The 16,023-nt window shown below is 37.0% G+C and overlaps 1 protein-coding gene across 5 annotated transcripts in view; it reads right to left on the bottom strand.

Annotated features, from left to right (window-relative positions):
* LOC131426194 (protein lozenge-like) overlaps positions 1-16,023 on the bottom strand; it is a 114,482-nt gene that overhangs the window by 42,557 nt on the left and 55,902 nt on the right. For all 5 annotated transcript variants that reach the window (XM_058588736.1, XM_058588737.1, XM_058588739.1 and 2 more), the window contains exon 4: positions 9,939-10,052. In XM_058588736.1, coding sequence (XP_058444719.1) covers positions 9,939-10,052 — 114 coding nt within the window. The remainder of the gene's footprint in view (positions 1-9,938; positions 10,053-16,023) is intronic.

Here is a 16,023-nt window from a genome sequence, read left to right as displayed (position 1 = left end):
TAAATTGACTACGTACAGCTTGTTCGCAAACAGGCCTGAATACAAATTTTATTAAATAAAAAAATTAGATTATGTGTTCTAGCACAAAAATTGGCTAACCCCTAAATGGTAACTTTCTAATAATTATTTTTCCATTACCAAATTTCTAATGAGCATGATCTTAGCGAAGTACTTATCACCGATGATGACTCAAATAGGTGAATAACTGGTTGCTAATTAGTTACGGTAATTTTGAATTTGTTACTCAATATTTTTTTTATTTTGTTGAGTACTTCGTTAAGTTCATATGAAGTTAATGAAGCACTCCTTTGAAATAAGCAGATTGAAATAAAGTACACGAAAAAAAATTGAGTAACACATTCGAAACCACCGTAACTAATTTGCTACAAATTATACACTGGGTTTCGATTTGTTTTCAGGCTTTTTTATAAAGGGTGCTTCGTTAACTTCATATGAACTTAGGGTAATACTCAAATAGCCAAAAAAATTGTGAACATATTCAAAATTACCGTAACTAATTAGCAACAAATTATTCATGAACGTGAACTAGACGAGGTACTTCTTGTCGATAATAACGCAAATAATTTGTTGCTAATTAGTTACGGGAGCTCTAAATTATTGCTCAATTTTTTTTCGTAAATTTTTTGAGTGCTTCGCTAAGCTTATATGAAGTTGACGAAGCACCCCTCCCAAATAAGCTTGAAAACAAATCGAAACCTAGTGGATAGTTTGTTGCCAATCAATCACAGCAAAAAGAAAAATTAAAAAAATTGGGTAACAAAATCAAAATTACCGTAACTAGTTAGTAACTTATTAGCAACAAACTATCCACTTTCGATTTGTTTTCAAGCTTATTTGGGAGGAGTGCTTCGTAAACTTCATATAACCTTAGCGAAGTACTGAAAAAAAATTGAGCAATAAATTCAAAATTATCGTAACTAATTAGTAACAAACTATTCACTGGATTTCGATATGTTTTAAGGCTTATTTGGGAGGAGTGCATCGTTAACTTAATATGAACTTAGCGAAATAGTCAAATAAAAAACAAAGGCAACGAATTCAAATTACCGCAACTAATTAGCAACAAATTTTTCATGAACGTGAACTAGACGAGGTACCTCTTGTCGATGATAACGCAACTAAATAAATCATTTGTTGACAATAGGTTGCCAATTAGTTGCGGTAACTGTAAATTTGTTGCTAAATGTTTTTTTTTTCATTTTTTTAGTTCTTCGCTAAGTTCATGTGAAGTCAACGATGCACCCCTTACCAAAGAAGATTAAAAACAAATCAAAACCCAGTGGATAATTTGTTGCTAACAAGTTGTTAATTAGTTACGGTAATTTTAAATTGATCGGTAGTTTTTTTCTAAATATTTTTTTTTCTTCGTTAAGTTCATATGAAGATAATGAAGCACTTTACCAAAGTTGATAATAAGTTACAGTAAAAAAAATTAAAACAGATTCAAAATTATCGTAACTAATTAGCAACAAACTATCCACTGGGTTTCGATTTGTTTTCAATCTTGTTTGGGAGGGGTGCTTCATTAACTTTATATGAACTTAGCGAAATACTAAAAAAAAAAATCGAACAACAAATTTAAAATTGCCGTAACTAATAAGCAACAAATTATTCACCTATTGACGCTTCGCTAAGTTCATGTTCATAACTTTGTGTCATTTTTCTATTCAACAAGCTCGAGATGCTTGCGTTCGTCATAAAGCTTGTGAACTTTCAACCGGAAAATTGAAATCAACACATTTGGGACTGGATCTACTTTCAACATCCCCTCGTAGCCATCCCCACTGTCATTCATCTGCAAAAGGGGCTGACAGTCGTCAGTCAGTCTTCAGCATTCGAATAATGACCAAAATACGGATGCACAAAATTGGTTAAAAATGCAACCGTTTAATTTGGTTCTTCTGATGTGTTTTTGTTTTTCGAAGGAGGTTGCTTGTGTCACATTAGAAGCCCGGTTGGTTGTTTTCCCCGGAGTGTTGGCATCTAAAAGGATCCGGTTCTGGAGCACTGGACTAGCAGGTAAGATAAAAAACCCACCCAAAACCACCGGACCCGATGTCTCCGTCCGTCCGGCCGAGTATAGTATTCGGTATTCTCGGTGGGTGTTCGGTAATGGAACATTGCAGGGATCTGATCTGTGTGGGCTCGTTAAAATCTAAAACCGGAGATGGGCTGCTACCGTTGCTGCTGATGCTGCTGCTGCTGCAGCAGGACGATCCCAAAATACTGCACTTTGCATCAGTCGGCATAAATAATTCGAAAACGAAACTGAAATCTCCATTTCGGTCCGGACCCGGCCGGCTAATGAAAAGAGCCGTCGGTCCACTCGGACATTCAACGCGAGGATATCCTTTTTCCAAGCCACTGTTCCACTGAATGTGGTGCCGGTCAACCCCCCTCCGAATGGTGGCCGATTCTTCTGTTTTTGCAAACGGCCAACGGAACGAAACGAAGAGCCCAATTGCTAGTCACATGCACGAAATAAAGAGGCAATTACATAACTTTTCGCTCGGTTTACGATAAACGGGTTGTCCTCTCTGTCTGTCTCTCTTGGCGAGCCGGTTCCATTCTCGGTCGGGGGGGGGGGCAGCCCAAATGGGTTTCCTGTGAACAACAACACGAAACGTTGTTAGAATAAATGTTGGTCATTCAATACAATGCCAACTTTCGGACCAGGTAATTTTCTAATCGGTATTTAGTCGAAAAGAGCTGTGAGCTTGGAAGTGGCTTGCGGGATTGTGTTTTTGTTTATTGGACATTGGATGGGAAATTTGACTGTCGCGATGCTGGGATCAGAATTGACTTCCGTCTGATCCGAATTGACGGCTGAAGATCAGTACGAAACATTGAAACCGATCACAAAACGTGGATGCCTTGAAGGATGCCTTGAAGAGCTTATGATACATCACAGAAGAAACAACAACAACAAAAAGAAAAACGGTCGCCTGCAGGAAGAGACGCGCAGAGCATATGTTGCAACGTTTGTTGCGGTTTACGGGCAGGCTCTAATTTTTGCCGTTGTTACAGAGTCGTAGGACAAGCCGAAGAAAAGTTTCTTCAAACTTTTTTTCTACACGTCGTTTCGTCTCTTTTTGTAATCGAAAATAAATTTGACGTTGCGGTTTTTCGTTGTTTGAAAGGCACACATAAAACGGCGAACCGTTTTCACCATGTGTCCCTTTCTGGGATAGTAGATTTGGCCCGTTGTGGGCCCCCTCCCCGGGGCGGGTGGGTTGTTGGCGGAACCGGCAGTAATTACATCGCTGTTTGAACAGCTGCACGACGATGTACGGGCGGGCAAAGTGGAAAGTCAAGAAAGTGCGACATCGACATGTATCTTAATTAATCTCCCGTTGAAAGTGTCAAATCCTGACATTCAATTAACTGTAAGCCAAGGATCGAGATAAAGACAAAAAAGAGGCCGCCCGCTATCCGAGTGTGACAGTGAAACAGAGAGAGAGAGAGAGAAAGAGAGAGCCAGCTCTTATCAGCATCCATGCAAATTCTTTACTCCACATTGTCTCAGTCAATGAGGCGACGAGTGGTGACGAGTGGTGACGAGTGGTGACGACGGCGATACCAACAACAAAACGCCCCCGGGGCTTGTCATATGCATAACAGCATAGGGACTAATTATGGAAATCTGACAACGACCCGTTGCGCTGGCCCGGCTCTGATTGCTGGTGCCTGGCGATGGGATGGGAACAATAATATTGCACTCGTCCCAGAAAATGCGGTGCTATTTTCGGACACAGGGAACTCGAGTCGGCTTTCGGGTTTTTTTGTTTGTTTTTGGTTTATCTTGTTCGCGTACGGCTTCTAGGTTACCGATAACGATAAGAATGGGTTCGGAAAAAACTTAATTAATGTCGGTTCCATGTTTTTGATTTTCTTCATGCCTAATCCTTGCTTTACTGGAAAGCAACATTTTAAACAAAGTTAATTTGAGCAGTATTCTGAGTATGAAAATAATCCTCAGTGCAGTATGGCGATGGCGATAATAAGCGATTCCATACGAAATTGAAGGTCGATTTAGTTTTGTATTTTTTTATACGTTTCTGTGTTTCCAAAAACAATATACCAACGTGCATACTTGAAAAAGAGATCAAGTATGACAACTGGGGAACGTTATTCTACTGCTATTGAAATTTTTATTTTCGCTCTGAATTTCATATTGCTTTATCTGAATTCATTTTGCAAATTCACTGCTTTCAATTCGTGTTTTTATTGTTTTGTCAGCTTTGTATTTTTTTCATCTTTTTTGTTTTTTGACCCACTATGCAAAAAGAAAAAAAACAGATTGTCTTCCTTTTCCGAAAAACCTATTTTAATCCACCTAGTGGTGTAATGATGCCTTTCTCATATCAATCATACTATCATATATAATACTGTGGTATTCTTCAAAATAATTTTCTTCGATCCTTAAAAGAATAACCAAAATCGGTTTGTTTGACCGTCTACTGATAAAAACTAAAATTAGAAAAGATTTGAGGTCGATTTAGAAATTTTTTTTAATGTTGTACCATTTTCAGTGATGGTACACAATGTTTAACCCACTATATTTCCGGATCCGGAAGTCGAATCCGCATGAAATTCAGGAATTACGCATGGGACCACCTTTCATTTGAACCTAAGTTTGTGAAAATCGGTTCAGCCATCTCCGAGAAAAGTTAGTGCAAAAAAACGTTACATACACACATAAGCGCGCGCACACACACACACACACACACACACACACACAGACATTTTGCGTACTCGACGAACTGAGTCGAATGGTATATGACACTCGGCCCTCCGGGCCTCGGTTCAAAAGTCGGTTTGGTTCTATATGAGAGAGGCAAAAAATGTCACAAAACTGGAGAAACATAAAAAAAAGAACGAAAATTGTAGATTTCCAGTTATCATTAATTTAGATTCCCTGTAACTTAAGAACGGAAGCATTTAGCTAACATTTCTTTATCACCATTTCGATTAAAAACTGCTTTTTTTTATAAAATCGTGATGCAAAACGTTTCAAAAAATATTTGAACTATTCAAAAAAAATTTGTTATCAATTGAAAGACTGTAACTTGTAGGTCCATTATTTCTCCATTTTAAGCTATAGTACAATAAATTTCATCAGTTGTCAAAAAAAACCAAAATACCTTTTTTGAGAAAATTGAGTTTTAGACATTATTTTCAGAATAAAATAAGAACACTTTTTTTACAGTGCGTACTTTCTCCATATAGTGCAAATAGTTCTCTGCAAAAGGTGCCGGAAACACCAAATCAATCTACATACTTATGCAGAATTTAAGCCAAATCCAAAAAGTCGTAAATGAAATTTAAACAAAAAACATTATATTAATATTGAATGTTTCGTTATTCATGAATTAAATTCCCTTTGCTAGAAATTCAATTTTGAAGATCTTAATCAATTCTGGTAACTCAATCAAGAAAGTACTCTTTTTGAAAAAAAAATCATTAGGGAAAGATTTTATTCTTTTTTCGAAAAGAGAAAAAAATCAGATGTAAAATTTTGGTTCAACAAAAAAAGAAAAGAAAATACAACGAAATAATCGTTCCGGTTGAATTGCCCTCCCGTGAAAACGATCCTTTCGATGAAAAATTTCAACACATATTGACTGTAATTCCGGAATCGAAAGTCAGATCTGAATCAATTTCAATAGCGTTCTGAATTCGATAGAATTTACATTTGAATCTAAGTTTGTAAAAATCGGAGAAAATTGAGTGCATATCCTTGTCACATGATCACCCTTAGACCTCAACCTTAGATTATAACCTCTAAATATAAATAATAATATGAATAGTGAGATTATGTATAACTGAACAAGTTGTGCTACTCGTAAAAAATACTATTTACTATCTTCAGCTGTCGAATTACTTTGAGATGAGTAACAAATAACAATATAAGCGGTAAAAAATACACTTCTGCAATACGACGGCAAAGCAAACTGTAACCTGATTTAAGAACTCAACAATTATGTTTTGTTGTAAATGAGCTACAAAAAGGAAACCGTCGATACCGTTTTGTTGACCAAATAACTTAGGCACACGGGAAGGCGGGAGATAGGCACTTGTGAGCTTTTAGTTGTTATTACCAATATAATCCTTTGTAATCACAGTATTGCTTCGTTTGCAAAGGTGGTGGTGTTTTCTTCTTCCGTGTCAGCACGTACCGATGCGTACCGCTTTTGCATCGCCATTTTGTATGACAGTTTGAAAGTTTTGACTCTCATCGCCCTATAATTTCGGAACCGGAAGTCGTATCTGGATGAAATTGCACAGTATCTTTTAAGACAATGAGAGCACACACAGATATTTTGTGATCTCGTCGAACTCGAACTGAGCCTGTCTATTTGAGAAAGGCAAAAAGCAGGTAAGTAACGTCAGAGACAAGATAGAATAATGTACATACGTATTAAAACTATAAGAGACAGCCTAATAGGTTTATTCGAAGTGAAGACGTAGGACTACACAACGATTGTCAAAACCACTGCTAAACATTTTTTAATATTTGATATTCAGGCAGCAGTTTTTTTCGTGTTCCATATGAACTAACTTGTATCCAGGCGAAATATTTTTTCGAAAATAATTCAATTTGAATTTTGGATGTCCTGAATAGGACCGTAAAGTTTGTTGATGATGTTTGTCTCGGCTGCGAAGGAACAACAGAACTTCGATAAAAATTTCTCTCGCAAGAGGCGAACGGCGCATAGAATAAATCCACTTGCTGATCTGTATAGCAATCTTCTCTACGGCTAAGGATGTTGGATTTTTCGATTTATTCGATTATTCAATACAGTCTTTTTTACGCGGGTGATACGTACTGCACAAAACAAAAACGCGCAATAAGACCGCGTATCTTCGTAACTATAGAAAAGTAAAAATGCGATTTGAGACATCAAAAAAGCTGGTAACTCAAAGTAAGAAAAAAATGAAACAACTGAAATTGTGGCCTTTTACGACATAGGAGCCGGAGCTGACCATGTCCGAAGAAAAATAATTGATACTATCAATCTCCGAGTGGATCCCAGCCCCTTCTGAACCTTAATTCGAGTCCTAAAACTGAATTCAGCTTTAGAATTCAGGTTCAGAATCCAAGTTAAGAATTCAGTTCTAGAGTTCTGAAGCTGGTACTGAATTTTAAAAATGGTTTCTGGATTCTGAAACCTGAATTTTGAATTCCAGAATTCAATTCCATTGTTTAGCTCCAGTGTTTAGTTTTAGGTTTAGAACATCCAGGAAATATCAACTGTCCAATCCCGTTCTGGTTTCTATGAAACGATAAACTTTTCTTGAAATATCTCCCATCATCTTTGAAACAGTACGTACGTTCACATGAGCATGAACTTAGCGAGGCACCCCTCACAGATGATAACGCAAATAGGTGAATAATTTGTTGCTAATTAGTTACGGTAATTTTGAATTTGTTGCTCAATTTTTTTTAAAATTGTTTTGAGTACTTCGCTAAGTTTTGTTTCTAATTAGTTACGGTAATTATTAATTTGTTGCTCAGTTTCTTTTTTTTCGAGTACTTCGCTAAGTTCATATGAAGTTAGCGAAGCCCCCTTCCAAATATGCCTAAAATAAATCGAAGCCCAGTGAATAATTTGTTGCTAATTAGTTGCGGTAATTTTGAATGCTACAAGCAAATTAATGAATATATTAAACAAAAGCTTTAGTTGAAAAAACTAAATTTAGGTTAATTTAGTTTATCTAAAAAGTTAGTCAATTTTATCTATAAATCGTTCATTTGAAACACAAGTAAAATATTTGTTCTTTTTATCAAAATATTGATTGAAATAAACTTATCCATTGAGAAATATTTTTTGTCATGTTTTGTAGATTCTTCAAGCAGCAATGTTTGCTAGATCAAAGCAGATTGTCTTTTGTCGTTCAGTCCATCAGTTTTCTTTTGATCTGAATAATGGGCCTCCATGGAAAAAATGGATGAAACTGACATGAAGACAAAACGCAAAACTAAATAGTCACCACCAAACACGCTCAGTTCAGTTAATCGTTCAGTTTTTCATTCCGTCCAAGGTTCATTGGGACTGTCCGGGAAACTGAAGGTGTATGTGCCGTTTATGGATGTCGGAATGTCGATCGAGTAATCGATTAATAGTCCAGATAGTCGAATAATATTAAATCGATTAGTTTGAAACTAATATCGATTATTAAACTTCGCTTCGCTAACTTCATACCTTAGCGAAGTACTCAAAAAAAAATTAAAAAAATTAGCAACAAATACTAAAATTATCGTAACTAATTAGCAACAAATTAGCAACAAATTATTCTCTAGGCTTCAATTTGTTTTGAAGCATATTTGGAAGGGAGGCTTCGCTAACTTCATATGAACTTAGCAAAGTACTCAAAAAAATTTTAAAAAATTGAGCTACAAATTCAAAGTTACCGTAACTAATTAGCAACAAATAAGCAACAAATTATTTACTAGGCGACGATTTGTTTTGAAGCATATTTGAAAGGAAGGCTTCGCTAACTTCATATGAACTTAGCGAAGTACTCGAAAAAATAAAAAAAAAAGAGCAACAAATTCGAAATTACCGTAACTAATTAGCAACAAATTAGCAACAAATTATTCACCTGTTTATGTAATCATCGGGGAGAGGTGCCTCGCTAAGTTCATGCTCATTACGTTCACTTCAGCAGTAATTCTATTCCATCATATCTGCGAGAATTCATCTTTGAAGCATTCCGAATTGCTTTCCCTGTCCAGTCCAATATTTCTCGATCGGACGAAACTGAAATCAATCGATGAAATCAACCCTGCTGTCACGGTACCACTTAGGATTCTCTTGCCTGTTGTAGCAGGTACACAAATCTTATCAATACTTCACTGCGTTCTTACGAACAGCGATGAGTGATCGAGAATGTTTTTCTCTGATTAGTATTAATTTTTTTGAAAAAAACTTGAGTTTTTGTTCGCTGCTGCAAATTGCTTTTCATATCAGAAATTATTATCAAAAATTCATTTATATTTATTGGAGACATATTCTCTGAACGTGATCACATAAAATATAGACGGATCATTCAGGTGAAAATTTTATTGGAATTATAACCCCTTTTGATTTTCATCATTATACAATGCTACATAATAAATCGGCTTAGTTTTATTGTTAAAATCTTGCGTCGTATAAAAAAATGCATGAATAAAAAAAGAGATTCAAAGACTACTTGTCAATGCCAGCGGCTATTGATCTGCCGATGCCGAAACGTGGCCCTTCTAGAAAGCAAGCAAGCGTGCAAAAATAAAACTGATAAGGAGATAAGCGATAAGGTGACAGCATGTCTTCCACCCAAGCCGCATGGCGTTTCGATCGTGAGAACTTTTCTGTTCCTTTTCGAAACGGTTGACTAGAAACAGAACAGAACAGAACAGAATCTGGCTCGATGGTGTCCACACGAGTAATCAAGTAAGAAGCGTCTAGCGTAAGAACAAGTGTGATCAAAAGTGCTCCAGCTATTTTTTTTTGCGGTTCACCAAAGCATAAGCCACATCGCATCACATCCACTTCGTGCGGGCGGTTGTTGCCGGGTTTGCTTGCTCAGAGGGTGAGAACCAAGATAAGCATCTTCTGTCTGCTTTGTAGTGAAACTATGTTCGGTGGACGAATATAAAAATACGTTCATTGATTAACAGGTTGCTGAAAATGATAAAAATGTCTAAATTTGAAATGTGTTTTCAGAAGTTTTATATGGTCCACCTTGTCTACAGAAAGTTTTCAATCCACCCTGTGATTCTGAATGTAATGACAGTTATGACGAGAAAAAGTATTTTCTTGTAAGGAAAACCATTCATCGCAGTATGCTGGCAGAAGTCAAGTGACTGTAAAACGCTTCTTTCGAAAAAGGAAAAACAATGGGTCATCCACCACCACTTCATCGATACTCACTGGTTTTGGAACGGGGCTCTCGCGGTCCATCGACGGTCACTTTGATTGCTTTGCCGTATGTCGTAACCTGGGGAGGCGTCGTCGAGACGGTAATCGTCAGTGTGAAGCTTTTCCCTGCGAAAGAAAAAAATGAAACATATAAATGTGTGTCTGTGGTAGGATGATCGAGAGATTGCATAGCTACTGACGATTCAAAAAGTGTATACGGCCAGTATGGTGTAAACTTATCTACGTTCGCGACCTAACCAGTGAAAACACTGTTCTTTGGTGCGATTTGAAGTGTTTCTCAAGTAGCGAAAACATTCAACATAAACTGCTATGCTATGATGAGTCGAAGACGAAACGCAAAAAAAAAACAAAAAACAGCCCTGTGCGTTTAGTACCGACCGGTTACGTGTAATCTAGGATTTTAGGTGATAAATAATATTGTTAAAAACCGTGGTACGATTTTCAGATGGGTCCAAAAAATTGTTTGAAATATTGTCTTATTTATACACACTTCGAAAAAAAAACTTGTGGTTTTACAATGTATTAGATGCACATAAATTGAGCGTTGCAGTTCACGATATTTTACGTGCAAGAACTTGTTACATTGTGTGATTGGAAATTTCCATGACATAAAATCTATTTAAAAGGAAAATATTAAAAAAATACTGATAGCAACAGCGGTGACTTGAACCGAAAGCCATTGGATCACAAAGTTCGTCCGTTAATCGATTGAGCCACAGAAACACATTTCTGCTTGGCTGGTGAATGGTGCATATAAATTCATACACTCGCACTTGCTAGCCGAATGCGAATCACAGTAAAATTTACTCGAATCCAACATCAAGCCATTACAAATGGAATTTTCCTTAATTTGACTAATTAGGTTCATCGTACGTGAAATTTGATCGTAATATATAATAAAATAATCTGGATATGTATACAAAAATATTAAGCTGAATCAATGCAGCCGGTGTTGATATCTCCATGGAACAAACTAACCAAAGCGGTTAAGTAAGGTAATCTTCATAATTTCATTACCAGGTGTGCCTGTTTATAATGTGAGATTTTGTTCCCAAAAGACAGTCTTTAAATTCGCGAGAAGTGTTAATTCATCACATTCAAAAAAAAAACTGCTGATTAAGAAGATTTTACAGAGAGGACTTGCGAACGTATATTTAAGTCAGTTTGACTTTCAGTGTGACAGTCAAAGAACTAACCGGTTTTCACACACACAAAATTCGAAGATATCGATTTGTTGCAAAGATTGTAGAACAAAACCAATACTCGAACCCCATATCAAGATCTGGACGGTGTTAAACGTCAGTCACCAAGCCGTTTCTGATCATCTACACGTCATGAGAAAGATTAGGCAGGTGGAGAAATGGGTTCTCCACGATCTGAATGATAGCTTTGTTGATGTGAAAGAATTGGTTTTCTGCACCGGATCGTGACGGCAGACGAGAATAGCCCCGCACACACATTGGACGCAATCCAGAACTTCATTTGAAAACTTTCGCTCCATCCGTCTTACTCTCTAAATCTAGCTCCTTCCGATTATCATTTGTTCTCATAGATATCTCAAGCACTTTCTAAGCAGCACTTCACTAGTTGTGCAAATATCGGAAATGGCTTCGCAACTGAATCGCCTAAAACAATGAAAAGTCACATGAATAAAATTTTCAAAAGATGGCACCTATCAATCTGAGCAACTTTGCTGAAGGTACTGTATCTAGAAAACCACGTTTGTAATGTGTTTTAAATGAAGAGCGTAAAATTCCCGTAAAAGGAACGGAACAAAAATGGATCTTAGGAACCACCAGAAGGACGCGAAGATGATGCAAATGTTTAAGAAGAAACCAGATCTTTCGGTAAGTATCTTAGCTAAAAAAAGTACGAGTGTGTAATGTCAGAAACATAACTGGATGTCGTGAATACGAATAAAACTAACACTCTTCCTTTATACTTCCGAATATCAATCAGATGATCGATTATGTGAATTGTGCAAGCTTTCCCCATATGTGAATTGTGCAAGAATTTGAAACCATACACCTAAACTAAAGTACATATTAGTTACGTTGAACATTCTGACATACAATTAAATATTATGAAATAACCAGTATAGTTATTCATGATAAAATAATGGTGGTTCTGAAATAACCTTTTATGAAGGCGTTCGTGATGGAGAGTGACGAGTTGAGTTCGAATCTATTCTGAGTCGATGCTATGTATTTTATATAGCAAAGCAACAGAAAATTCTACTACAACTGGTTGAAAAATGGGTCGTATACAGTGTAGTAAAGGAAAATTCCGCATAATTCTTTAGTATACGATTATGGTTTTAAATAGCAACATATAGAATTTTGATGTCGATTATTTCATTTCGAATTTGAATATATCAGTGCAAAAAACTGTTAAAATGCTGTGCGAGATAAATTTCTGGCATTCAGAAGACCCAAATTGTGTAATTCTACGATATCAAACACTGTTTGGATATAAACGATATTAAACACTGTTGCAGATTTTGCACTGCAAAAATTGCACAAAGCCAATCAAATTATTCTAGATTTGCACTGATGGTGTTAATTTCCGATATGCAAAGAAGCAATCTTTATAGTTCTTTAGATAACATTGGGAGCCATAAGAAGGGCTGATTTTACATAATGCTCCGCATTGTCCATTTTTCGTTGTATTTTGCTCCAATGCAAACGACCAGCAGCAGGATTATGCGGTAGATCTTCTACTAAGGAAAACTGACTCTGTGGCCAGAGCGTTTGAGGCTTTATACCACGCTGAAGGTTTGCTTTCATTGCCGACTGCTCCTCTTTACGACCGAAGTCCAAGTGAGAGGACGACCTGAGCGTTTCACGCTTCAAAGGTTATCCGCATTAGGCCGATCTGAGCTCTCCGGCGTCGACTTTTTTTTTCTGTTTCGGTTATGACTGAGCTGCACATGAAGCTGTGTGCATGTGCAGCTCAGCCATATCCGAAACAGAAAAAAAGTCGACACCGGAGAGCTCGGATCGGTCGGATCGGCCTAATGCGGATAGCCTTTTCATACTTGGTTTGTTCTCACTTATGTGGGTAAGAGAACCTCACCACGACGTCCAGTTCCGTCTGTAGCAATATAAGAAATGAACGATTTTCAATCGAAGTTTCGTCCAGTAGACAACCGGAACTGACTACCTCAAAACCGTCGTCCGGGTGTGAAAAAGGCAAACACGCGTAATGAATGTTCCTCATTATTTCCAAAAGTTTTAGAAAACTTTGTTTTTCAATTATTTGTGGTTATCTCACACAGTTGAAAATTTAATCACAAATTCCTGATCATATTTCCGATAGCTTGTAGAAAAAATTATGTTGTTGGATTAAGTACATCAAGAGATATTCGCGATAAAGTTCTGCCCACTCTTGTACAGGGTAAATTTTGAAAAGGCGCCCATGGTAAAGTAAGTCGTATTCACGACAAAAATGTCTCCAACTTTCATGCATACTTTCAGGCACCGGCAAGGTATAAATACAAAAGCAACTATCCAGCGAGCGAACGAATGTCCACGTTCACTTTCCTCGGTGGCAGCCATGGTTAAACTAAAGCAGAAATGTATTCGGGCATATATTTATAGATTCCCTTTTGTGGTATAGTTCATACTGCGCAAATCGGACGACAGTTTGACATCATTCACTGCGACTGTCATTGGCTCGTGAAAACATACCGTCAATTCAAACCAATTTTTCAATGGTATGCAATTGAAATATCCAGTGAGCGAACGGATTTACTGGACGAGCTAACAGTTCGGTTGAAAAGTTCGTATCGTTTAATAGAAACACACATTTTTCGCCAAAATTCGTTTTATTATTCAACATAATTGCCATCAGAGGCGATACAGCGATTATAGCGATCTTCCAACTTTTCGATACCATTTTTGTAGTACGATTTGTCCTTTGCCTCAAAATAGGCCTCAGTTTCAGCGATTACCTCTTCATTGCTTCTAAATTTTTAACCAGCGAGCATTCTCTTGAGGTCTGAGAACAGGAAAAAGTCACTGGGGGCCAAATCTGGAGAATACGGTGGATTAGGGAGCAATTCGAAACCCAATTCGTTCAATTTCAGCATGGTTTTCATCGACTTGTTACACGGTGCATTGTCTTTATGAAACAAAACTTTTTTCTTCTTCAAATGAGGCCGTTTTATTTTAAATTTCGTCCTTCAAACGCTCTAATAACGCTATATAATAGTCACTGTTGATGGTTTTTCCCTTTTCAAGGTAGTCGATGAAAATTATACCATGCGAATCCCAAAATACAGACGCCATAACCTTACCGGCCGATTGTTGAGTTCTTCCACGCTTTGGGTTCGGTTCATCGCGTGCAGTCCACTCAGCTGACTGTCGATTGGACTCCGGAGTGAAGTGATGGAGCCATGTTTCGTCCAGTGTTATATATCGACGAAAAAAATCGGTTTTATTTCGATATAACAGCTCCAAACACTGCTCAGAATCATCAATTCGTTGTTGTTTTTGATCGATTGTGAGCTCACGCGGCACCCATTTTGCTCAAAGTTTTCTCACATCCAAATATTCGTGAATAATATGTCCAACACGTTCTTTTGATATCTTTAGGGTGTCAGCTATCCCGATCAACTTCACTTTACGGTCATTGAAAATCATTTTGTGGATTTTTTTTCACGTTTTCATCGGTAACAGCCTCTTTTGGAAGTCCACTGCGTTCATCGTCTTCGGTGCTCATATGACCAGTACGAAATTTTGCAAACCACTTACGAATTGTTGCTTCGCCCGGTGCAGAGTCTGGATAACACTCATCAAGCCATTTTTTGGTATCGGCGGCACTTTTTTTCATCAAAAAGTAGTGTTTCATCAACACACAAAATTCCTTTTTTTCCATTTTTTTCACAATAACAAAAGTAGCTTCACTCAAAATGCAATATCTCACAAACTAATAATCAGACAGCTGTCAAATTTATACACGTATCTTTTGAAGGTTGGTACTAACTGAAAATGGTATGGATTTAATTCTAGTGGCGCCCTCTCATAGAAACGATACGAACTTTTCAGTCGATCTGTTACTTGTTTCAACTAGACAAAGAAATATTTTGCAGCATATATTTATAGATTCCTCTTCATACTACACAGAACGATGCAGTGTTTTTATGCATGACGCAAAGCCTCCTATGCCGAACAAGAAAATGACGTCATTTTGTACAACTGGGATTGGTGGATGAAAACATAGGTCGATTCTAACCAGTAGTATGCTATTGAAATACAGAAACGACGATCCGACTATACGTCCGTCCCCGTATAGCGAAGAGTAAGGCATTTTTAATGCCAAAAATATTATGATATGGCAGGCAATATGCAGCTGTGGTTGATCAAGCCAAAGCTTCATCACTGCCGGTACGGTACACAATGAAATATACCTTAACGAATGTCTCCTTATTCCGTGAAAAATGGAATTGTTACCATTCTTAAGGGGCTAGGGTAGGATCCAACACGTTTAAAAAATAATTTTCTTTATATTTTCTTATAGTAAAACATTTGAAGAATTTTCTGTAAAATTTTCAAGCCTATTGTAACGAAACTCTGGAAGTTATGGACCTTTATCTTTGCTTATCTCATACTGCGAAGAAGTAAGAACTAAGCACACAGGCCCAAGCTTTCTGCATCGACTGACTTGAAAACTTGACAAAACATTCTTGAAATGTTTCGTTATGAAGGAAAAAATATGATTTTTTGAAAATGTTAGACCCTACGGGCTCCCTGGAGTAATTAATTGTTTCCATTCATTTTATAGACAAAAAATTTCAAACGCGATTTTCTCGAAAGCGGGTTTTGAAAGTCCGTGTCCATCGTCATTCAAAAACTGCTGCACCAATTCAAATTTTGCACATACTTTCCACATATAAAAAACCAGACCCCAACGTTTTCCTTTTCGTTATTTGTTACTTTGGGGAAGTTCAACAGATACAAAATGACGAGTTTTTTTCGTGAAAAATCGTAGTTTTCACTTTGAAAAACCACCAAAAACTTAAAAAATAAAAAAAATCAAACAGAAACGTTGGGGTCTAGAAAAATTTCTACTCTTA

Source organism: Malaya genurostris, chromosome 1 (assembly GCF_030247185.1).
Source record: "Malaya genurostris strain Urasoe2022 chromosome 1, Malgen_1.1, whole genome shotgun sequence".
In the NCBI taxonomy this organism is placed as follows: Eukaryota; Metazoa; Arthropoda; class Insecta; order Diptera; family Culicidae; genus Malaya; species Malaya genurostris.
The sequence above is the reverse complement of the archived record's forward strand: the minus strand, read 5'-3'. Positions and strand labels throughout refer to the sequence as shown.